This window comes from Kwoniella shivajii, chromosome 7, assembly GCF_035658355.1.
Source record: "Kwoniella shivajii chromosome 7, complete sequence".
Lineage (NCBI taxonomy): Eukaryota > Fungi > Basidiomycota > Tremellomycetes > Tremellales > Cryptococcaceae > Kwoniella > Kwoniella shivajii.
The window spans coordinates 453991-477239 of NC_085914.1; the positions used below are offsets into that span (position 1 = coordinate 453991).

Below are 23249 nucleotides of genomic sequence, written 5' to 3' on the forward strand. Positions count from 1 at the left end.
TAACGGTCGATGCATCACCACCTGTTCCCGTGTCAACTTTGGAATCACGAGAAGTTCCATCGGCAGGTTCATCGCAAGTGTCAGAAAACATTGAAATGTCATGGATCTTCGCAAGTGAATCAGCTCTGGTCGCAAATCTGGTCAGCGCTTGAGTGCAAAAAGAGAGAAGAGAGAAGAGGGAAAAGAGAAAGACAAAAATCAAGGCTCACTTAGGCAGTTCGAAGTTTTATGTCCGAGTTAGATACCTGCTCGTCGTCGAGTAGGAATTGTGTGAGGTTTTCATACTGGAAGACGATGAAGGGAAGAAAGAGAAAGAGAAAGAAAAAGAAGAAGAAGGAAAGAGACGCTTATTGATACGGAGATTCAGTATACCAGCACAGAAAGTGCTCAATGCGTAATGCGTGTACAACACACGTCAACTGAACTCGTTTACTGTCATTAACCCTTGAAAGACAAACCAAATGCCTACGGTGACTATAGTTCCCTCATGACATCTGATGTGATTATCTGATGCATGACAAAATGATCGATTGTACTACATATGCCATGGAGGAGGATTAGAGATTCACTCCCATACAGGTTTATCATCCTCCAGTTCGTATACACCTTGCTCGTCTTTCGGTCTCGACTTTGATCGTATTTTGATGGTGGATCCATCGCGTATAATAACGAAATATGGTGGTTTATGAGTTTCATTGGATTGATGATTGTCAATGGAATCTAGGGTTTCGCCGACCATTTCGATTTTACTTGGAATTTCAGAGATTTGTGCCAATACTTCGCACTTCTCTTCTCTAACGTGTAGTATTGACTGGACTTCCGGAATGGGCTTGACCACTTCCAATTCCGCTTCCGCTTCTACACCATCTTTCACCTTCAACTCTTCCTTCAACGTCACACCTTTCTCGCCCAACCAGACATACCCATCCAGTCCTTGTACTTGTTCTGTTCTAATGACCCAACCTAATTCCTCGTACGATTTCAATACCCCACTCCATCTCTTCTTGATACTTCCTATCCTCCTAAATCTGATTTTACCATCCCCACTTTCCGAGGGGTCATTGAGATCCAGCGTGTATACCTCATTCCGTAATTGAGATATCGAATCGTTCCATCCTGCCAAAGCTAGATGACCCAGTTCGTGCAGTTGGTAGTTATACGCGAATTTAGCTAAAAGGCGGAATGTTTCTGCACCAGGGGTGATTGAGTGGTATGCGACGAAATGGGAGATTGTAGCTAGGATTTGGTTTGTCGATATATCCAAGTTTTTCTTCTGGTGTTGATGTTTGTTGATTGATGATGGTAATAACGATTTGATGATGAGATGTAAAGTTTGTTTATTCACTTTACCCTTTGTATCATTCAAGTAGATATCGACTAACTCTAGTCCATCTATTTTCTCTCCTGAACTAGGTAATTTCTTCACGTATGCGAGATATAGATTGAGCAGTTCCAAAGAATCGGTGTGTGACCAATCGTGAGATGCCTTGCTTAACTCTAAAGCACCAATGAAGTCAGGTGGATTACCTTCCAATATCAGGTAATGTAGATGTTGGAGAAGATGTTGGGTTGAATAGGTTGATGAAGATAAAGTAGGTAAAGGAGGAAACATCTTTTCAGACCATCTATTTACTCTATATCTGTATTTTATTCTACCAGTATTCTTTTCCGAATGAGTCGCCCCTTCATTCTCAGATGTTTTGTTCAGTGAAGGAAGGGTTTGCGATAACTTCTGAATGACGATTTTCATTGGTGCAATTCGTCTTTCACCCATCAATCTCCAGATCCCTCTGTATGTTTTATAATCACCTATTCGAATTGCGTAGCTTGATAACGCCATTCCGGAAGATATAGTCAATTCTCTTCTATCAGCTTGGAGTAGAGTGAGGAGACGAGATGCTGCAGGTGGATTTGGAAGTGAGAGATGATGATGTATCAGTGATTTCCGAATTGTCAATGGGCGGGGTGGGGTAAGGGGAGACATCCGAGCGGAAGCCATTGTACTGGATTCAGCATGAGTTGACCTCCCTTCAGAGGGAAAAGGATTGGTGGTTCGTTTACTCGTCCATGGTAGGAGGAATGATAGTTTGACCACTTCGAGGTTTGGTCGAGCGGGTATACGGGGAGGCATGAGGGGTGGAAGGAAGAGCTCGTCCCGGCGAGAAGGGTAAGCAGGACGAGTTTTTTTTTTGAAGTGGTGTATTCTATGCACTGCAGCAGGGGGCCATTCCTTCTTGTTATCGTTCTCGATTACTCTGTGAGAGGGCACATTGAACCATTGAACATATCATTCGGCCGTCATTCTAAACATGTATCTTCAGCAATAATGGAACCTTGACGAGGGTCCTTCCTGCATGCGGAGATAAGGGAAATGTCCGAGCTTGTGATGGGTTTGGGATAAATTCAATTAAATACAAGTCAATGGTTTATTGGTTTATTCTCCCGGTGATTTCGTTTAGCCGAATTGTCCACTCAAGAGCAATTCATTACATCATTCTTCAGTAATACTTACTCTTACTATGTTAACATTATTATTGTCATTTTGTCTATCAAACGGGTCACACCACTCTTTCTCATTTCACTCACTCGTACTTTCCCATCTCCCCCAATCTCAGATCTCATTCACTTATTTACAAGATCAAGTGTCAAAGGTTTTAGCTCCTATCAAATAATCGATCACCTGATAGATCTCCCACACCAACTCTCAAGTGACGTCGAATTGGTTCACATTAAAACCAGCTCCACTCTATAAAACCTTTTCTCCTTCTCACGACTTCTCATTCTTTCTCAATCCTCTATCCCGCACATCGCTCTATCCTCCATTCAATCACAACAACATGGAATTCATCCCCGAGTCACAGACCAGTGCCATCCCCGAATCAGCCAAGAACATCTACCCCTGTCTGGCTCATATACACGTTATCCCAAGTTCCGACCCCAAAGCCGCTCGAAGACTTTCAACTGGATCATTCAATTCCGACGATGGCAACCCTTTGACCAGAGTCATCTCCGGTGGTGCGAGAAGACGAACTTCGTTTGGACCGACAGCAGGTACTGATGGATCAGGAAGGAGATTAAGCTTTGGTGGGAACAAGGAAGGCAAAGTTGAAAGTGGTCATTTCGCTGCAAAAGACGACGAGAAGAATTTGGAAGGGAAATGGTATTGGAGAGTTCAAGCTGGTGTCACTGATGTGAGTGCTGCTTTATGAATGGCTTCCTTGCAGATAGTCGATATCTCGTCAGCATGTGCTTTTATTTCATCTCGTCAGCTCAGAATCAGCCAAGCTGACAATACGCATAGACACACTTGATCCTCCTTCCATTGACTCAACCTCCCAATCCCGTTCTCACTTCTGCTCCTGGACCTCTATCCCACGCTATGCCTGCTCACTCGGCGCACGTTGCAGCTGGTACTCGAACAGAAGGAGGCGGAGGTGCCACTGATGAAGATACAGGATTAGTAGCCAAGATGAAAGGTTTATTCCGACGATCATCAACTACAAACGCAAACAAAGATACTTCTCAGACCATCAATGAGGATGCAAAGAATACGAATGCGTTTGAAGGTGTACAGGAAAGAGTCATCGATCAAACTTCAAGAGGCGAAATGTTACCCTCTGCCAAAGGAAACGAGATTGGCGCTACCAACGTCAACTCTACCGCTGAGCTTGGTTATCCAGGTGTGATCAACGGTGATAAGTTGGGTGGTGTGGTCATCCCCCTGCAAGCTATCGAGAAGAGCAAAGTGGTGTTTGGAGGTGGTAAGAAGGGTGAAGGCAGTTGGGTCACTGTTCCGGTGGGTGTCAACATATGCGGTGGTTTCTTTGATGCTAACGTTTGATCCTAGATCACTTCTCACTTTTCTCATTTCGTTCAGCCAATGCTCGAAGGCGGGGTTGGATCCAACAAACCTGAGTCCTTCCCTAAATCAGGATACATCAAGTTTGAGTTTGACAAAGATTGGATTGGTGCCAAGGGGTGCGTTGTACCATTCTCAGCGTAGACTGGAAGCTGACAAACGAATACACGTAGCGAAGCTGAACTTCTCCACCATCACATTACCAAAGCTGTGTCTTCTCTACCCGATAGTAAAGAGAGACAACCTCACTTGACACAATTCCATCTCGGCGGTGGACCTGGTCATAAACATCATTCTCCAACCTTACCTCAGACTAGAGAAGTCGGTCCAAACGACGAATCCGCCATTGCCGAGGACGAAGATCTCGGTCCCACTGGTGGGTCACGCATCTCATCCAGTACTGGTGGTGGAGACATCGCCGCTGGAGCTACAGGTCATCAAGGTATCGCTTTAGGTCATCCTGTCGCTGAGCGCGGACCGGGTGGTAGTGTAGGAAGTAGCACTAGTGGGAAGGTTGGTGGGGAGTAGTAGGTATTGAATAAGTCTCGATCGAGTAAACGTTCTCGTTAGGTGAATTCTGGGCTCATATTGAATATAATACGTATCGACAACAAAAACAATTATCGAGATGGAAAGGTATCATGCAATCAGTAGGAGCGATAGTCAAATCATGTATAAATAATTGAACCATGCAACGAGTATCATGCAAACGCAACTGTGTCAGGGGTTTCCGTCCGACTATATGCATCTGGTCATCCTAGTTGAAGAACAACATTGATTCGCTCAAGCGAGCAGCTCATCAACGCTAACTTCCTTGCCGTTACTGTCTAGCAAAGCTTGCAAAACGGCCAAATCCCAGATTGCTCCCCTTGGTGTACCGTAGTCTTCCCCAACGTCATTTCCATTTTTCAGAGAGGTGATTGCCTCGGCGAACATCTTGATTTCAACATCTACACCTTCATAAGGACCGTCGGTATCGACCGGTTTGAGGGATGATCCTTGTGAAGGAACGATCTTGACGGCCCAACCTCTTCTTGGCGAATTGACTCCTTTGACTTCCATGATACCGTTCAAGAAAGTGATTTTCAGTGAATTGGTAGGTTGGTATTCGGCGGGAATATCAGGTGAAGCGAAAGAGAATAAGATTGAACCTGTTGGAGAGGATTTACCAATTTCACTCGGGACATCAGATTCTTTATTTTCGCTTGAAGTGAGTTTGGTTTTGGGCCCATGTGACTCTGTCACCGACTTTTTAAAAGGTAGAGAAATCGCTTGAATAGTGTCATGAGGTAATAAATGTGTTCTATGTAGATTCGTAATTGAGATTACTGATGAAGGTCTTGCTGATTCAGGAAGGACAGTTCTGAGCAATGCCGTCCAATGTACACCCCCATCAAGAAGGAATCCTTGAGTTTGATCGTCATTAGCACTTTGACTTGTTCCAGATACAGATGGAAAAACCCACTTACCCCCTTGATAATCCGGGATGGTCCTCCAACCGGTCTTGTGATACTTTGAACCATCTTCTATATAGCCTTGCATGCTCAATTGCCAATGTAGGATTGGGCCTAATTCCTGAGTCGAACTGATCAATCTACCTGCTTCTCTCAAAACAGGTTCATGTGCGAAATCTACAAGCTTATCAGTATATGTAAGCATATGTTCGTGAATCATGCTCACTCTCTGCGACTCTCCAAATCAACCCTTTGGGTTTATACTCCTTTTCGTATTCCTCAATCAACGCTTGAGCATCTTTGACATTTTTGGCCAGTGGTTTTTCACTCAAAACATGTTTACCGGCTTTCAATGCTTTTCTAACTATATCTGGTTGAGCAGTGATTGGTAATACTATCAATACAGCTTCGATCGATTTATCGTCTAAAATAGCCTGTAGACCTTGGTCACCGTTTAACACTTTGGGCTTGAAATCAGCGTTCTTCTCTTGAGCTGAAGAAAGGAACGATTCAGTTGACGAAGCTGATCTTGACCATATAGTATGCAAGTTTAATTTAACGGGATGAAGGGATAATATCGCAGGTAGATAAGAAGCTTGAGCGAATGTACCTGAACCAAGAAGGGCTATGTTGGGTGACATCGTGTGGATTGTGAGTGAGATGGCTAGGTTATTATGGTTGTATGATAAGTAAGTTTATATAGATCTGATGATATGGATGATGAGGCATGTGGTGTTGAGTTTTACTCGTACTCCCATGATGATTCTCTCATCCCTTTCTCTGGAGTCATACCCGGAGTTCGGAGTGGTAATAATGCCGAACACGTGGTACTTGGGTGATGACGACAATGCGGGGTATGGTGATTACATGCGGGGTAGATCATCGATGTTTTATTTCGAAAAGTCGAGAGTACGAGGTGTCAGATCGATCGATACGAGATATATATCACGATGAAAACACACTTTGATACAGCTGTCAACCCCTCTTCAAGTCAGGTTGATGCTTTACCCCATCCGGTCTCTTTCATTTAGTAAAGTTGTCAACAATCAAAGATACATCAACAGTACCATCAAGACAATTAAGACAATGAACGTTTTCATCCACTATCACACACTCGATTTACGATTACATGATTCACCTTCGATATCAATTTCACATTCACCTAATAATCCTTCTACCCATTTCTTACCCATCTACATAATAGATCCACGTCAATTCGATTCAACTCATTTCGACAACTCCACTTCCTCACCATCAAACCATGCTTCCAACCTTGCTGCTCACCAGACTAGTGAAGGTGTGAACAACCAAATTGGCCCTAATAAAACTAGGAATTCACCTGTATCCAGAGTAGGTGGATTTCATCGTACATCACCTTACAGGCTCAAATTCCTATTAGAAGCAGTGTTCGATCTCAAGAGGAATTACAAGAAATCAGGTGGGGATCTGTTAATAGCTTATGGTAAACCTGAAATTATATTGAGTAAATTAGTGCGACAATTGAAAGAACAAAATGATATACAAGGGATATGGTGTCAAAGAGAATATACATTAGAAGAGATATCGAACTATAGAAGAATCACTAATTCTCTCCAAAAGATCGATACGGATATCAACTTGAATTACAATGATAGTAAAACATTAATACCACCAAAAGCTCTACCTTTTAAACCTGAGATGGATACGCCTGACGTTTATACTGAATTCAGAAAACAAGTTGAAGGATTAGGTATTGGATTGAAAGATGGAATGTTATTTGAACCACTCCAAACAGCTAATATCGTGAATGGAGATATGATAGTTGAACGATTAAAACCATTCCCCGATATCAACCTTGAGGGTATCAAATTGGATCCAGGACAAGGTGGATTTTTGAAAGATGAATCGATTGAAAATGTATATGAACAATTGGTTAAACCATTATTAGATTCACCTCCTATCGGAGGATGGCCATCTCCTGCTTCATCAACAGGGCTACCTAAACATCATGAGAAATCGGCAATACCATTTGGTGGATCTGAATTATCGGCTTTGAACAGATTGGATGATTATATTGGGAATCAAGGTGATAGGTGGATAGGAGGTGAAAAAGCTAAACATTATAAAGAAACTAGAAATGGTTTGCTAGGTGAAGCTTTCAGTACAAAATTCTCTTCTTGGTTAAGTATAGGTTCATTGAGTCCTAAGATTATAGGATGGAGAGTCGGTCAATTGTTAGAGAAAGAAGGGAGGGATAAGAATATTTGGGGCAACGTATATTGTGAGCGCATTATTTTATCCTTTATCCAATTGAATTCATCATGTATGCTAATCAACGGTTCATAGGGATCCTGTTCGAACTGCTTTGGAGAGACTATTTCCAATATACAGTACTCAAAACGTCCTTGTCAAATACCACATCACATAAAACCCGAGATTTTCTGTCCCCAAATTCAACTCTATTCAACCCAGATGGATTCTCATCCCAGATATCAACTTACCCAAAAGACCAAAGACCTGATCCATCCCAATGGAATCAAGCGAATCTGGATGATCCGAATGACGCTACTAGGAGATGGTGCGAAGGAAGAACAGGCGTACCATTTATAGATGCTAATATGAGAGAGTTGAGGGAAACCGGTTGGATGAGTAATAGAGGTAGACAGAATGTCGCTAGTTTCTTGACCAAAGATTTGTGAGTTCTACTCACCTCACTTCGGATAAACGAAAACGCCACTGACTTACCTGAATTGTACAGATACTGCGACTGGAGAATCGGTGCTGAATTCTTTGAAATGCATTTGGTCGATTACGATACTTGTTCAAAGTGAGTAAATGCTTGCCTGCTGTATATCACGTTCTTACTCGTGCTTGTATAGCTGGGGGAATTGGCAGTACCAAGCGGGAGTAGGGAACGATCCACGTTCATCTAGACAATTCAACCCTATCAAGCAATCAAGAGATTACGATAAAGACAATACATTTGTCAGAACTTGGATACCAGAATTGAAAGATGTTGATGACGAACATGTCCAGACCCCATGGTGTGAGTCAGTCCCCTTTACGAAAAGCGGAAATACTGATCCCAAGTTGGATGTAGTAATCAAAGACACATCAAAATTCAGTGGCTATCCATCACCTATAGTCGAGTCACCTTCATGGAAGAAACATTATCCAGGTGCAGTCGGTAACAGACATGGTAAAAGGAACAACAGAGGTAAAGCGAAAGGTAATGGAAAAGGACCAGGTGGTGGAAAGAAGAATGAGTAGATCATATAATAGACAATTACAACAATGCATGGGTTTGATTCTGTGTCTTCAACTTTAGATTATTCGAGCTATGTTTGTAAGAAAACTTGAGATAGATGAAGAAATTATGACGATTGAAGGAGATTAATGAGCTCGTTGAGAAAGCCATGCTAAGACGATATCTAAGTTATGTTTTGTCTTATTACTAGTTGAGTAACACTAGTATATCCAATGCAATATCAGCTTTTGCGCCTCGTATGATAAGGGTTTTTGGGTCAACACGAAATGTCGACTCACCGAAACTACTCTTCCACCAACCTCGCCCAGCCTCATCTCTTTTATCAATTCGTCAACACCCATAGCATTTGGCAAATCGTTCTTATTCGCCAATACCAGTAATGGGACAGTTGCCAAAGCTGGTAACGATAGTAAGGCATGTAATTCCGATGTAGCGGTTGATATGGACGATCTCTGCAATTACTCGGATTGTTAGTATTCCTATCAGTGAAGCCCAATGGATCGAAGATTTTACTTACATCCGCTGCATCCACCACGTATCTAATACATCCCAAACAACATAACAGGTTATCACGTAATTCGAGTTTTATACTACTACTAATTCGTAGTCCGACTTACATGATAGCATCTGCACCCCTACAATACCTATCCCACATTCCTCTGAACTTCGGTTGGCCCTAAACGTTGAAATGGGATCAGCACTTTGTTCCCACTTCATCAATGGGCTATAGTGGAATATGATAATAGCAAACTCACAGCTACATCCCATACTTTCATAGTGACATTGCCTTTCCTCACTTGACGTAAGTTGAATGCGACTGTTGGAACCACATCTTCCGACCATTGATTAGATCCAAGGACATTTACCAGTCTGCAGGGGTCAATGAAGCGAGTAAGATATTAGCTAAGCTCGTATATTCTACAAAGTCTTGACACCTCAAAGTATAAAGTTGTTCTAGCGGTTGATCAAAGGGGAATATCACTAACGATGTTTTACCACTTGCCTGTCAATTTGTCAGTTTCCATTTTCATCAGCAAGCGAACCTTCACTGATGAGCTCAGTACAAAACACCCACCTGTAATCCTACTATCGTGACTTCCAAATGTTTAGCAAAGAATAACGATCTTAACCAATTCAGAAGATTGGTGAATACGAATGCCATGGTGAGTCGATTGATTCGAGGGTATGTGGGTCGATGGGAGTGAAATGACTGATACTGTACGGATCCTAGAATATCTCAAGTTGTCGAGCAAGTGATCTCAATGCAGTGCAGGTAGTGCTCTTCTATGTTACAAGTTATATAGTACAGGTTCAAAGATAAGATGCTTATCGAAAACAGTTACGAATCGTGCTTACTTCCTCTTTTCAATGACGTTCTGTGGCGGTGACTTCCGCATTGGGATAAACTTCATGATCAAAATGCATTCTCATTCGCATTATGTACACAATCATGCATAATAAGAAGAGGAAAGAGGAAAACTCGCCTTTCATTTGAACCACAATTCCTCGAAGGGTCGAGAGGTAGAGATCAGCCTGTTTTAGAAAATAGAAAAAGTGAACATGATCAAACGTCTCCACAACTATCAAACCTTTTTGTAATGTAAACCATTTCCTATGGAAAAGGGAAAAAAAACTACAAGTGAGCTTTGAATAACGTTTCAGATATATAAGAAGCCTGTAATTGTCTTCCACCAAAGAACCTTCCGTTCAACCCTTTTATAGCGGATGTAGCGCCATCAATCTCGCCGAATTCGATATACACTTCGCCCTGAAGACAAAATATCAGTCATGGTCATAACTTGGGTTCTCAGCATAACTCACCGCTGACATCTTCTCCACTTTGATCCGGTTGACTTTGCCATATTTAGACTCGACTTCGCCTTTGACATCTTCGGCGAGATCGAGATCCCAATTTCGTTCGGTCTCCCTGTGATGACAAGTTAGCTTTGTCGAAGGGCACGGGTCAGCTGACTCACTCTTCAGGGTTAAACATGTTGCTGACAATGACGAATGGTGTGGGGTTCATTTGAGGAGTTTTGGAGCTACACATATATTCAGCAATGGTGGCAGTTCTTACTTGTGTCACTCACGGTATAGCAATAGGTTTATGCGCAGACAAGGCCAAGTTGACGTTCGGTTCGGTCCTAGCAAGCTTAAACATGAGCTGTTGACGTTGATTGGCATCGAGTCTAGTTCCGTAGTTTCCGTTATCCTCAATTTGCTCAGTAGCTACATAAGCTCGGTCTTGAACGGTTTGCACTCGGACTATGTCATGTCAGCTATTGAACATCGCGTGCTTTCCGATACTCACTTGGTCTACCAGCAAGCTCAAACCCAGCCATCGCATCAAGAGCCATTTGCGCCGCTCGAAGATCTTTGAATTGAACGTATGCAGTTCCTTTTTTCATACCAGACTAGTGATAGGTTAGCTTAAGTCAATGCAAATGAGCTCGACTCACAAAGTCAATATGAAGATCGACAAATTCGATCTCTCCAAATGGCTCGAAAACTTGTCGAAGGTCGTCTGACGAAAGACTGAATGCAAGGTTGGAGATGAACAATCGGTGATAAGGAATAGCACCGTCTTTATGCGCATCAACATCTAAACCAGGAGGTACGGCAAGACCAGTGGAGAGAGGTGGGAAGTTTTGGCCGAATGTCACTGCTGGTCGCACCTGTCCATCTGAGCCAACAACACTAAACAGCAAGTCAGCCTAGTCTATTGATATATTCCAGTATTACTTACGGAGCAGAAGACGCGGTCGTCTCTCTGTTTCGCTCAGATTCGGTAAGCATGATATTGATCGGCAGACCCAAGACGATCGTTCCGGTGAGCTATGAAGAGTCAGTATTGATTGCTTGACCAAATACCTAAATGCCTTGCACTTACTGTCAGAGCCCTGTGAACAAGTTCAACCGCATCCAGCTCGACATACCCAATACTAGTCAAGTCAGCTTTCGGTTCTCCGTGACCAAGTAAGCTTACCCCTTGGACCTCCTGGACACCTTATCCGTGACGATTCTAGCATCTCTGACAGCACCTCTTCCCAATTTATCCTCGAAGAACATTCCTAAATCATGTGAAGTCAATCTCGCCGATAGTTGCGAGACAAAGATGGACCTTTGTTCCCTTTCCACCTCGTCCAACAAAGCAGTGGCTGGATCTCGTGGTGGTGGAGGCGCAGGTGAACTGTAAGAAGGTGAGCCTCTTCTTCTTCGAGGAGGTGAACGGTCTCTTGGACCTCTTTCTTCATCGCGCAATCTTCTTCTTTCAAGCTCACGTTCTCTGTCCATCTATGGGGTAGAAAGACGTTAACTCTTTGGATTGTCAGTAGTCGGCAAAGTTAAAAAGAACATACCTCTGCAAATTTGGCTTCTCTCAATCTGGCAGCTTCTCTTTTTTCCTCTGCCATTTCTTGATCCCTCTTTTCTCTTTCAGCTTCTTTTTCTTCCCTTGTCATTTCTTTGATAGAAGGTCTATCATCGTCTCTTGGTGGTCTATGACTCGATGAACCATGAGATTCTCTTGATCTATCACGTTGTTGATGATGTGAATGTCTATTTGTGGAACCAAGTGAGATTTCTCTAGATTCCCGTCTTATTTTGTGATCAATCATTACCTCCCTGTCTTTTCGTCTTTTATGACGTTCATCTCTTTCTTCTTCTGTCTCTTCTTCTCTCCTTCTACGTCTATCCCTTCTTTCTTCTTCAGTCTCTTCGTCCCTTCGTCGATGTCTCTCTCGACGTTCTTCTTCGGTTTCGTCCTCGCGATGTCGTCGATGTCTTCTTTCTCTTTCTCTTTCTCGATCTCGGTCTCGGTCTCGGTCTCGATCTCTTTCGTCATCGTCACGATGTCTTCGACCTGATCGATTCGCATTGGACCTATCACGTTGATTGTCACGATCATCTTCTTCGTCTTCACGACGACGTTTCTCACGGGAACTACGAGTTGTTATCAGCGTTTGTCATCAGTTGATTAGGTTTAAGAAATGATGACTCACCTGACTAGCTCTGGTGTTCTATCTCTCCCACTGACAGGAGCCGCATCAGGTGGTGGTGTGTCTGACATGACTAGTAACTATGGATAATGGTAAAGTTGATATATACGAAAGAGAGGTTGAAAAGAAGAATGGGCGTGAAAGTGTATCAGTTACATTACTGAGTGGTAATATTTCAAATTATGAGTTTTTCGCATTTTATCCGAGAAAGTCATATCGTACACCATAGAAGAGATGGTAATTCACCTTTGACTTTTATCCTATGAACATCTCATTCAAAATAGCACTTTCATTGTCAAAGTCATATATCACTATCACTCAAGCATATCACCTTCTCTCTGCATCGTACACAGGCCCAACTAGATATTCAACAATGCCATTATACGAGCTATTCTGTATCGCGGTACATAACCCAGCTTCATCGGTAAATATCCTTTCTTCCCTTCCTTCCCCTTTTCCTCATCTTCCCATCCTCCCATCTCTGAGTAAGATGTGAAAACTAAATCAATACGACTTATAGGTCAATCTTCGATCAGTGATTAACTCACTGTCGAATCAAATACATACTACAGGTGGAGTAGTTCGGGATATGAAGAATCTAGGTATCAATTTGACTTTACCTCAGAGGATGAGAAGGATGAGACAATATCATGAGCGAGGGGAGTGAGTGATGTTCTGCTTCAATATATCACTGCTCAAAGTGGATAGATCAACAAGCAGAGAATAAGATACTAATGGGCTGTCAACTTAGCCACTTCACAATGACATTTGATACTTCACCTATCGTATTGAAACGATTAGATGAAACGCTGAGAAGAGATCCGTCAATTATACGATGGACATTATTGAAGAAAGCTTCCAAGGTGTGAGTTGGAAATTCTCGTACTTTCTACCTGGCTCGAGTATAGGTCTTGTATATGAGCTGATTCGGTGTGATTTTTCGGACGTGCAGGAAAGACCTCAGTAAACCTTTGAACCCATCTATTGAATTTGATGAGATTGAAGCTCCAAGAAATCTGTAGGGGTCTTCGTCATCGTGGATCCAAACTGAAAGCATACGATGTAAAGTATCAAGAGATACGTCTGGAAGGACTGAGGGTATGGAGAACGTTTCGAAGTATCAGTTCCAATGGTGAAACTGTGGCATTCAAAGAAAGAAGCATTGTAACGATATATTGTATAAACCCTGCATTTGATACCCTATGAATGAGATTGAACTTTTCCATCGCATCGCATTTCTAATGCTACTCTTGAGTATCATGAAAGTCGTTGATCCCATCGATGAACATTCAAGAAGTACCATGTATTCTCAATCCTTGATAAAAAGCCATTTTACGTATGAAAGTCGCCTCCACTTGATGATGTCCACGTCCGAGTTCACTTCTAAATAACCTTCTCCCTCTTTTGACTAAAAGTCATCATCATCATCTCTGAAATAGTATAGTTCAATCACCAGTCATACTCGGGTCTAGCCCAAGCAAACACTGCAACTACCCCTCAATCTCCATGGTTGGACCAGGATGTCCCAACTATCTTCCATCTTGTCTTCCCTGCCCCGACGAATAAACGACTTGGAGGTATTCCAACTGACTCGTCTAAAGCAATGTTTGGGACCATTAGAACTGCATAGAGAGTTGGTCGATGAGATGAGGATCGATTTGGAGAATGTACGATATAACCTTGATGTAGGTCGACCTCCCTTATCTGCCTACCACCGTTGTATAGGGAAGTGTATTCGCTGATGGTGAATTATAGGTGTTGAAGGAGATATCATATTCACTCAATTCACCTCAGCGAGAAGATGTCATCTCTCAAATACAAGAAATGGAATCCAAGTATACATCGTACGTGTCAAATACCTCACGTTATCTACGTGTATATCCCATTGACCGAGAGATGGATGTAGTATCAAGAAGCAATTTAGAGAAAATATATTATCTTCAAAGAAGAATATAATATCGAGGAAATCAAGAGTACATGAATTGAGCGAAAAGATGAATTCCCGTTATGAGCTTGATGAATCTCGTATAAACAATAATGGTGATGACGATGTTCGAACAAGTGATGAGAAGGGTAAAGGTAAGGCTATGAGTGCGGCTGAATTTGGAATGGGGTGAGTTTACCTCTTGATTCAATTACCGAAGAAAGAACGATCCTGATCATCCTTTGAACGAATTTAGTGGAGATGACGAACTTCAAACAAAGACTAACGAAGTTACTACTGCGCTGAGAAGAACGACTGCTATCATGCAGACTGAATTGGAAAGATCCGTCTTATCAGTCCAGATGTTAGGTGTGTGAACCCCATGTGTACTTGTATTGATAGGATGATTCTTCGCTGACATTTCCATTCCTTCGCTTTTAAAGAATCATCAACGCAAACGCTCATATCAACATCGACTCTGTATTCTCGCTATACATCATTACTTCAAACATCAGGTCAACTAGTCAAAGCTATTGAGAAAGCAGATTTCCTAGATCGAATAATCATTTTCGCGGCATTGGGTTTCTTCTTATTGGTAATTGCATTCATCATCAAGCGGAGAGTAGTGGACCGGACCGTTGGTGTGGTCATTGGGGGTGTCGGTAAAGGTGTCGGATGGTATTTGTTCGGAACCGGCAGATTGCTTAAATTAGCTTTCAGAGGGAAGACCAAGGGGGATGGAGTGAACGATCTGGAGAAGACTGGTATATCAGATAATATGGAAGTAATCGGTAGGAACAACATAAATCAAGATTCTGCTGTTGGTGGTCAAACACCAGATCAAGAGAAACAAGGAACAGTGATAGGGATTGATATCGCACCAGGAGCATCTCCAGTTCCACCTTTCGATGTCAGCAAAGCGCCAAGAGGAAAAGTTGAGATTATACTTAATGATGAAAGTGAAAGGATCAAAGTAGAATGGGTGAAAGACGAATTGTAACGTGAGAATATTACATGCATAAAATGATTTCTTCTAATTTAACAGAAAACCCAAATACCCTGATACTTTTCATTACAACTTTTGCAAATTCGATTCGCCTGCAGGTAATTGTGGAACTTGATTTATCCCGTGGACTTGTTGTATCGAATCAGCTGTAGAATGAGTGACTGAATCTTGTTTAATTTGATTAATCTCTGCTTCCCCATTGACTGGATTCTCCTTTGCTTGTTTCAACAAATCTTGTACTTTTTCCAATTGTTTATTGACATTCAATTTATCCTTGAACAATTGTTGTCTACTCAATTCGATATTTCTCTTTTCATTCTCTAATGCCTCTTCGAGTTTCTCAAATAATGACAATTTTAATTCGACTTTTTTGACTTGAGCTGAAACTAATCTTGACACTAACTGTGATATTCTGTGATCTTCGTGTGAAGCTAATGATGATGCTTTAGCTGCTGCTGACGATAATGCCAAAGTCGCCGCTCTTGATAAGTCAGACGATGTAGGGGCTGAAGGTGATCCGCCGTTCTCTTCTGCGTCATTGTCGGCCGTCTCAGCTTGTTCTCCGTCGACCACCATCTTGTCTCCTTCTGGCTGTTCCGACTTCACAGCTTTCTCCTTGTCGCTACCTTTCTCTCCATCACCTCTTTTCCTCTTAAGGCCCTTTGACAGTTCTCCTAAAGCACTTTGAGCCGCTGCGGCAGCTACAGCAGGTGACACCGTAGAAGCTAAGAAAGTGACCACTGACATCACCGGGTTTTCACTCGACTCAAATGGCAATCCATTCATTCCAGCTTGATATCTCAACGGGCCAAGATCAGCCGCTGGGTCCGATGTCAAATATGGATCTTCTATAGGTAATTGTAAGAACTTCGATATACATTGTTCTTTTGATCTTGTTCCAACATGTTCTGAGACATTTTGCCAATCATCATCAAACATCTCGACACCTTCTAACAATAGTAAAGTTTCTTGATCCGACCATTCAGCTCCCATCCCAGTGGAAGAATGCTTGAAAGTCTCTTCATCGAGTCTGACGAAATCTCCTGAGAACATTGTAGATGGGAAACGACCAGATACGAAACACGTTGGACATAATGTATATTCCCCATCTTTGATCGAATGATATCGTGTTCGAGTACAGTCAGTCCCACAAGTTTCGCAAGCGAACGATTGTGTTTTAGGTTGATCGCCGTTGACTGACGAGGCGATTTTGGTTGCATCGCTAGAAGAGATGGATTTGGATGATTTTGAAGTGGAATGATAGATTGTTTTGCGAAGATCGATGTTGGATGGGTGAGGAGTTACACCATTGGTCTGAGCTGTGAGTGATAATGCACCGGTGTTTGGTCTTGTACCGGGGTGAACCAAATTGGACAGACCTTTAGGAGTATCAAGGGTGACTCTGAAGTGGCCAGTGAAGGGAGGGCCAAGAGCAGCTGGTCGGGTATCCGGGTCCACCTACGATACACATGAGCACTTTTTCCATCACCTACGATTTGTTTGCTCACCTGATAATTTATCAAACCCCATTGTTCCAAGAAAGCATGTACTCTCATAATCGCACCTACATCACCTGCCAAATTCCTCCTACAAGCAGTGACAGTGAGGTATTCTCCTGGATTCAAACGATAAGTGTTGATCATGAAATCTCTATAATCTTTATATATCGCAGGTGTTTTACTTCTATTCCTAGAAGAGAAGAACTCGGGTAATGATCTTCTTTCGATTGGGTGTATGGTTGACAGTGAGAACCACGACGAGTACGATGGGATGACAAGGGGGTGTGTTTGAGCTGCCAAGTAGGTTGTTGCCAGATCATGTAGTTGTTGGGGTGTCGGTCTTTCTGCAGGTTCAGGAGCGGGTGTGGGTGCTTCGCCATCAACGGCTGGAATGGATGTTTCCATTGCTTCGTCGGCGGGCTGAGCAGAGGTTGATGATTCTGGTGATCAGGTGTCAGTGTATTTCAATGTCAATATGCTGTTAGGTAGGGATTGTCTGTTCTCGAAAGGAAAAGTATCACTTCTTCCTGATATACGACAAACACTCACCTCCGTTGACACCTTCACGTTCACCAGCACCACTTATATTTCCAATCTCCCCACTGTATATAGGTTCTCTTTCCCGTTCTTTGCCAGGAGCAGTCGCTACATCGTGAGTCGTGACGTCTCCAGTCGCTTCCGTCGTGTTTTCAACGGGTGTGGCTGTAGATTCGGATGGACCACCAGGTGTTGACACACGAATGGATATTTTAGGTGTTGACATGTTTAGTGAACTGCCTTGATGAAGGCTTATTGTGTTTGTGGAATCTATGTAAGAGGCAATACGGTTGTGATGGAATGAGAAATGAGGTGCTACGCGATGTGGAGGATGCTTTATTCAGTGTTATCATTCAAGAGGAACATGAATATAAATGTCGACGCGAAGATTATTTTGTTTATGGGAAGAGGAGGAGTGCGAAGTAATCCCAAACATTAAGCAAAAGAGAGAAGAGAGACAAAGGTATTATGTGTATATAACGGAATCAAATTCTACAGCCTAAGCGTGTGATCGGAGTTATACGGAGTTATTGTCACATCGATGAATGTGGCATTCCAGCTAAACCCAATGAACCCTCCCTTTTTTTTATCAAACTAGCGCTTTGACGTCACGCTTTCATTCCAACATACATGGTATCATTCCCATTACGAGATATCTCTTCTTACACACAGAGAGAGAGAGAGAGAGAGATACCTTCTGGATACGAAGGCTTTCTTTCACTTTTATCATTTACAATCGCCTTATCAAAGGTAATCTCACTTTCTAAAGACCAAACCGAATCAAGTCAGAGAAGTATCAAAATACCAAATATCATAAAAAGTTCAGTAGCATCAAATCACCTATCAATCACCATCGTTCCAACATGCCTCAATCATCCGCACCACCGGTACTTTACTCCTACAAAGATGTACCCTCACTCACTTCCTCTCTCGCCAATTTCATCTTGAAAGCTCAGACCGACGCCATCAAACATCGAGGCGTGTTCACCATCGCTTTGTCAGGAGGATCATTACCTAACAACCTGAAACCGTTGGTCGATGTCAAAGAGATTCAATGGGATAAATGGCAAGTATTCTTCGCAGATGAAAGAATCGTCCCTTTAGATCATCCAGATTCAAACTACGATGGATGTGCCAAAGCTTTCTTGGATCTCGTACCTATCAAAAAAGAACAAATACATACCATCAACACAGAGTTGTTCAGAGAACAAACGAGAATCGATCCCACAGGAGAAATCAAGAAAGAGGATGAAGATGAAGCTGAAAATGAAGCGATTGAAATCGCAGATGATTATGAAAAACAATTAGTATCTACTTTTGCAGGTGCAAACGCAGCCAGATATCCTACTTTTGATTTAATATTATTGGGCATGGGTCCAGATGGTCATACTTGTTCTTTATTCCCCGGACATGAATTATTAGCGGAAAATGATAGATGGGTAGCGGAAATTCAAGACAGTCCAAAACCACCCAAGAGGAGAATCACTTTTACGTGAGTCGCCTTGATTCTTGGAGCTAATTTGAGCTGACGTGATAAATGCAGATACCAAGTTCTCAACCACGCTTTCAGATGCGCTTTCGTTGCTGCAGGTGAAGGTAAACAAGATATGCTTTCTCAGATTTTAGATAAACCAGAAGAAGGATTACCTTGTTCTAGAGTAAGACCCGCTTCGTGAGTACAGTCAACTTGTCGCCTCATTACACAAGCTGACATGATAACCTAGACCCGGTCTTGTGTTCTGGTTCGTGGACGACGCAGCAGCTGCTAAGTTGAAATACCCAAAAACAGAGTACAAATGGATCGACCAAGCCACAGACGATGATCCAATCTCGCTCGAAAGGCAAAAGATGAAAAAGGAAATGGACGCAGCTGTAGAAGCTGCCAATCACGACTAAGGCGGCAAATAAGGTCAAGTACAGGTCAGAAGTTCAGATTAAAGGATTTTTAGAGACAAAGGCAGTGTGTGTGAAGTCAATCCGGTTATATATATATATATATCTTACTATAGAAGTCCCTCGATATAGATGCACATAATTTAATATCACAGAATGAAGATTGGGTTAGTGCCTATAATCAGTGATGGAGTGCACGTAGAAATGTCAAATGACGATGTACTCGATCGTTCGAGTCAAAGAGGTATACATTCTGTCTGCAGCAGATATCCGGCTACAAATAGTCTATAGGTGGGATGTGAAAGCGTTGTCTAATGTTCAAGGTCGGATGTTGACTATGGAGAGTCAAGTCAGCATTTGTCCTAAAGAAAAGGCTGAAATGCGGACTTACATGATTCACCACATCCACAAGTATCTACTACGTTTGGGCTACAGAAGAGAGGAACTATCAGCTCGATCGATGCGCGATTATAGGAATTATCTCTGAGAGTATATCTCTTCCGAGAGAGTGTCCCTTAGCAGAGTACAGGTTTCACTCACTTGTCAAAGACGAATCCAGCACTCAATCTATTATCTCTCCAATCCATTCTACTTCCTATAATACTGAATAAAGCTTTACTATCAATCAAAACTTTCACTCCGTCTTGCTCTACCACTTCATCGAATCTACCTCCTGGAGGGGGGACGTAATCCAGATGATAAGCCATGCCAGCACATCCACGTGATTTGACTGATATTCGCAGTAATTTCGGTTCTGTAGGTGACGAGATCAGTGCTTGAAGTCTTGCAATCGCAGATGGAGTCTAGAACGTTGGGTTAGCATGTATATGTATACGTTCGGCCAGAATGTTTTGGATAGAAAGTGGTCACTCACCATGGTGATGGCACTCTTCTTTCCCTTCAATTCTACTTTTCTCCTCTCAGCTTTCTTTGTTGGTGGAGTCGGTGTCATGGTAGTAGCGTGAATATCATCTTTCGCTTTGCCTTTGCTTAGTTCCTTGATAGGACCAGAATAAGCTGGAGCTGGAATCCCTTTGAAGGAAGATTCGGTCGATGTCGATTGAGCTAGAGAAGAAGCTAATCTGAACAGAGGTCTGGGTGTAGTATACAAAGAAGGGTGGAAATGATGCAAGGTGATTCGAGAGGACGATGCGAATGTCTGTCTTAATGATGCCATGATGATACTATGATCGCTATGAAGTTGGGTGAATAGAATGAGTGAGATGAATGAAGATACAAAAAGTGGACTCGACTCTGTGATATTATTTTGATCGGTAAGCCGCGGTGGAGTGGCAATTCTATCATACCACAATGTTTGCTGACCAGTTACTCATTTCTCATTGGTCGTGCTGTCTATCACAACGCATATTTCTCACTCGTCACCATTCGTTCACTTGTTCTTCGACACCAATGACATACATATGCCGTCTGTTTTCCTTCCTTTACATGACATATGCATACATCAATAAAGCATGCAAGAGGAGGTGAATTGCAATCAAGTATCTATAAAATCCTCCCAGTTAGTGGCAGTGGTTTCGGTTATATCGGATATCGGAATCATCGCCATCCATTACAGAAGAGCATCACTCGACATCTGCTATGTATGTCTTTGCTGTGAATGGAAATGAGACCGACGAGAAGGTATGCAGAACAGAGTGAACTAGTAACCTGCTGGAGAGGAGTTCTCGTTATCAAGAAATAAGCTGGTGATACCTCGGATCATGGGCAATCATCGCCTGTAACGTATATTTGAGCTTAATCGCTCACTACACCCATCATGCCTCTATCACTACCCTTCCGTCCTAACAACTCACCTTCGCCGCCTTCTGGACCTCTTCCAACACTCCCATTTGAGATAGTACGAAGGATCATCTATCATCGATTATCGATCCCACCTTCATACCCTTTTCATCTGGAAGATCGATACGAGCCATCATGGGACGCATGGTCTGGTGTCAAAGGCAGAATGGAAGCTACGAAACGGTTGGAAGAGCGAAAGGACGTCACAAGAACTGCGAGAGGTCTAATGGGTGTGTGTAAAGCTTGGAAGGTAGGTTTAGGTTTATCGTGATTTCGATTTGGGGTTCTCCAGTCGATCATGAGAGTGACAAGCTGATACCCGTCAAATTAATATAGCCAGTAGTGATGAAATACCTTTATTCATCGCCTTACTTGACCGATAATCTATCTTGTTTAACATCATGTGTACTGGTAGGCGATTCGAAATGGTCAGATATAAACATACATCAATTTTCAATTCCAGGGAGATATATAACTTTACTTGATTTATCAACCATATCAAACAATATACATCCAACTGAAATACTCAAATCGATAAGATCTATCTTTCCAATATTACCAAATTTACAACATCTCAGATTACCTCCTTATCAAGAAGGAGAATTACCTTTTTCGTTAGATGAGATCTCTCAATCGCCTTTTCGCAAATCACTCAAATGTCTAGAAGGCGTTCATGTTGATATGGATATGATGTCAAATGGTCAAGATGGATTAATCGATTTACTAAGACATCTACCAAATTTAGAAGTACTTCACGTTCATGGGGGGACGATTCCCGATAGTGAACAGATTCTTTCAAACGAAGGTCCTTATCCGCCATTGAGATTAGATCAATTACATAGCATAAAGTTGGAAGATGTCAAGTCTGGAGATCTACTATCGACTTTATTAGAATCTGAATTACCTTCTTTGAATAGATTATCAGTCACTAATTATTATAACCAATCTGGAGACGCGACATACAAGTTTCAAGAGATCCATGGGTATAAAATTAGATCATTAACTTATTTACAAGGTAAATCATGGCCTTGGTTCTTACCAAGTGAAATATCATCCACAACGCCTTGTGAAAAGATATTAGAATTACATCCAAATTTAATCCATCTATCTTTCTTGTTACCTGATTATAACCAACTAGATAGGTTTCTATCGACACTGCGTGAATCACCTAATCATCCTCTTCAAGTATTAACCATTTTCAAATGGGTAGAACCGCCTCCCATTGTCCCCTCGACCCCTTCTCCAATACCATCAATCACTACAAGTGGGAAAGATACGAATAAATTGTTACGCGAGATAGCGGATAATCCTCCAAAGAACCTGAAAAGGATCAATATAGATGGGTTCAGATGGGTCAAAATTGAATTGGGCAAAATTGCTATGAACGCTGGCACATCAGGTGAAATGAGATTATTAGCGGGTCTGCTGCAGAAAAGAGGGATAGAATTAGGTGATATGGATGGGAATCTTGCTCCTTCTCCTTCAATCAATACAACCTCGTCTGGATCAGGGGAAAGAGCTTATGGACCGATGACGGGTGGAAGAAGACGATCGTCGGGTGGGATGACTATGGTCAGGATGAATATCGGTATGAGCGGGAATGCAGCTAAGGAAAGTGGAAGAGAGGATGAAGATGGTGGATAGCGTATCATCTGACAGTACCACTAGTGAGATTCCTTCTTGCATTGGCCTGGGCTGTTCCAGCTCTTGCGGCCAGTGGTTTAAAGCTGATTATGATTTCAGTAGATCGTGATCCAATCATTTATCTAGAGGTCTGTGCGCATTACCTTGACATAATGGTGCACAGAATCAAACGAGTCACATACAGGCCTGATGCTTCTTAATTCTCTCCCTCTTCTTCTCATCGGAATAATGGTTAGTAATAGGCTGGACTCGTGTAAAATTCACCTCACATGCAACGGCGATGGATTCTTTGATATGGGTGGCGCGGAGAGAGCAAGTGCAGAGAGCAGAGTTTCACAAAAGGCAAGTGGGATTAACAATCTCCCTGTGGGCAGTAAAAGGGCTAAGC

The 23249-nt window shown here is 42.3% G+C and overlaps 12 protein-coding genes across 12 annotated transcripts; 6 read left to right on the forward strand and 6 right to left on the reverse strand.

The window, feature by feature from the left end:
* Positions 1 to 565: 565 nt before the first annotated feature.
* Positions 566 to 2131, reverse strand: IL334_005286 (uncharacterized protein; the record flags this gene model as incomplete). Its single annotated transcript, XM_062936999.1, has 1 exon — positions 566 to 2131. The coding sequence occupies one exon, from the start codon at positions 2129 to 2131 to the stop codon at positions 566 to 568; it is 1566 nt and encodes a 521-aa protein (XP_062793050.1).
* A 706-nt stretch (positions 2132 to 2837) lies between these two features.
* On the forward strand, positions 2838 to 4387 carry IL334_005287 (uncharacterized protein; the record flags this gene model as incomplete). Its single annotated transcript, XM_062937000.1, has 4 exons — positions 2838 to 3191; positions 3302 to 3796; positions 3848 to 3978; positions 4033 to 4387. 4 exons carry the CDS (start codon positions 2838 to 2840, stop codon positions 4385 to 4387), a joined length of 1335 nt encoding a protein of 444 aa, XP_062793051.1.
* A 255-nt stretch (positions 4388 to 4642) lies between these two features.
* On the reverse strand, positions 4643 to 5954 carry IL334_005288 (uncharacterized protein; the record flags this gene model as incomplete). The annotated part of the gene is made up of 3 exons (XM_062937001.1): positions 4643 to 5265; positions 5329 to 5490; positions 5540 to 5954. 3 exons carry the CDS (start codon positions 5952 to 5954, stop codon positions 4643 to 4645), a joined length of 1200 nt encoding a protein of 399 aa, XP_062793052.1.
* Positions 5955 to 6399: 445 nt separating this feature from the next.
* On the forward strand, positions 6400 to 8562 carry IL334_005289 (uncharacterized protein; the record flags this gene model as incomplete). Its single annotated transcript, XM_062937002.1, has 5 exons — positions 6400 to 7573; positions 7639 to 7987; positions 8051 to 8119; positions 8172 to 8338; positions 8393 to 8562. The coding sequence occupies 5 exons, from the start codon at positions 6400 to 6402 to the stop codon at positions 8560 to 8562; spliced, it is 1929 nt and encodes a 642-aa protein (XP_062793053.1).
* A 123-nt stretch (positions 8563 to 8685) lies between these two features.
* Positions 8686 to 9722, reverse strand: IL334_005290 (uncharacterized protein; the record flags this gene model as incomplete). Its single annotated transcript, XM_062937003.1, has 7 exons — positions 8686 to 8760; positions 8839 to 9012; positions 9078 to 9099; positions 9178 to 9236; positions 9316 to 9430; positions 9547 to 9563; positions 9636 to 9722. The coding sequence occupies 7 exons, from the start codon at positions 9720 to 9722 to the stop codon at positions 8686 to 8688; spliced, it is 549 nt and encodes a 182-aa protein (XP_062793054.1).
* Positions 9723 to 10193: 471 nt separating this feature from the next.
* Positions 10194 to 12629, reverse strand: IL334_005291 (uncharacterized protein; the record flags this gene model as incomplete). Its single annotated transcript, XM_062937004.1, has 11 exons — positions 10194 to 10328; positions 10382 to 10487; positions 10537 to 10602; positions 10651 to 10825; positions 10872 to 10974; positions 11020 to 11257; positions 11307 to 11395; positions 11451 to 11502; positions 11547 to 11854; positions 11920 to 12502; positions 12562 to 12629. The coding sequence occupies 11 exons, from the start codon at positions 12627 to 12629 to the stop codon at positions 10194 to 10196; spliced, it is 1923 nt and encodes a 640-aa protein (XP_062793055.1).
* A 302-nt stretch (positions 12630 to 12931) lies between these two features.
* Positions 12932 to 13580, forward strand: IL334_005292 (ribosomal protein S6; the record flags this gene model as incomplete). The annotated part of the gene is made up of 4 exons (XM_062937005.1): positions 12932 to 12982; positions 13079 to 13221; positions 13310 to 13423; positions 13511 to 13580. The coding sequence occupies 4 exons, from the start codon at positions 12932 to 12934 to the stop codon at positions 13578 to 13580; spliced, it is 378 nt and encodes a 125-aa protein (XP_062793056.1).
* Positions 13581 to 14078: 498 nt separating this feature from the next.
* Positions 14079 to 15482, forward strand: IL334_005293 (uncharacterized protein; the record flags this gene model as incomplete). Its single annotated transcript, XM_062937006.1, has 5 exons — positions 14079 to 14243; positions 14314 to 14402; positions 14465 to 14671; positions 14739 to 14851; positions 14926 to 15482. 5 exons carry the CDS (start codon positions 14079 to 14081, stop codon positions 15480 to 15482), a joined length of 1131 nt encoding a protein of 376 aa, XP_062793057.1.
* A 72-nt stretch (positions 15483 to 15554) lies between these two features.
* On the reverse strand, positions 15555 to 17750 carry IL334_005294 (uncharacterized protein; the record flags this gene model as incomplete). The annotated part of the gene is made up of 3 exons (XM_062937007.1): positions 15555 to 16946; positions 16997 to 17427; positions 17537 to 17750. 3 exons carry the CDS (start codon positions 17748 to 17750, stop codon positions 15555 to 15557), a joined length of 2037 nt encoding a protein of 678 aa, XP_062793058.1.
* Positions 17751 to 18387: 637 nt separating this feature from the next.
* On the forward strand, positions 18388 to 19420 carry IL334_005295 (6-phosphogluconolactonase; the record flags this gene model as incomplete). The annotated part of the gene is made up of 3 exons (XM_062937008.1): positions 18388 to 19016; positions 19068 to 19196; positions 19249 to 19420. 3 exons carry the CDS (start codon positions 18388 to 18390, stop codon positions 19418 to 19420), a joined length of 930 nt encoding a protein of 309 aa, XP_062793059.1.
* Positions 19421 to 19735: 315 nt separating this feature from the next.
* On the reverse strand, positions 19736 to 20594 carry IL334_005296 (uncharacterized protein; the record flags this gene model as incomplete). The annotated part of the gene is made up of 4 exons (XM_062937009.1): positions 19736 to 19752; positions 19809 to 19846; positions 19958 to 20220; positions 20292 to 20594. 4 exons carry the CDS (start codon positions 20592 to 20594, stop codon positions 19736 to 19738), a joined length of 621 nt encoding a protein of 206 aa, XP_062793060.1.
* A 600-nt stretch (positions 20595 to 21194) lies between these two features.
* Positions 21195 to 22861, forward strand: IL334_005297 (uncharacterized protein; the record flags this gene model as incomplete). Its single annotated transcript, XM_062937010.1, has 2 exons — positions 21195 to 21467; positions 21554 to 22861. The coding sequence occupies 2 exons, from the start codon at positions 21195 to 21197 to the stop codon at positions 22859 to 22861; spliced, it is 1581 nt and encodes a 526-aa protein (XP_062793061.1).
* Between the last annotated feature and the right edge of the window lie 388 nt (positions 22862 to 23249).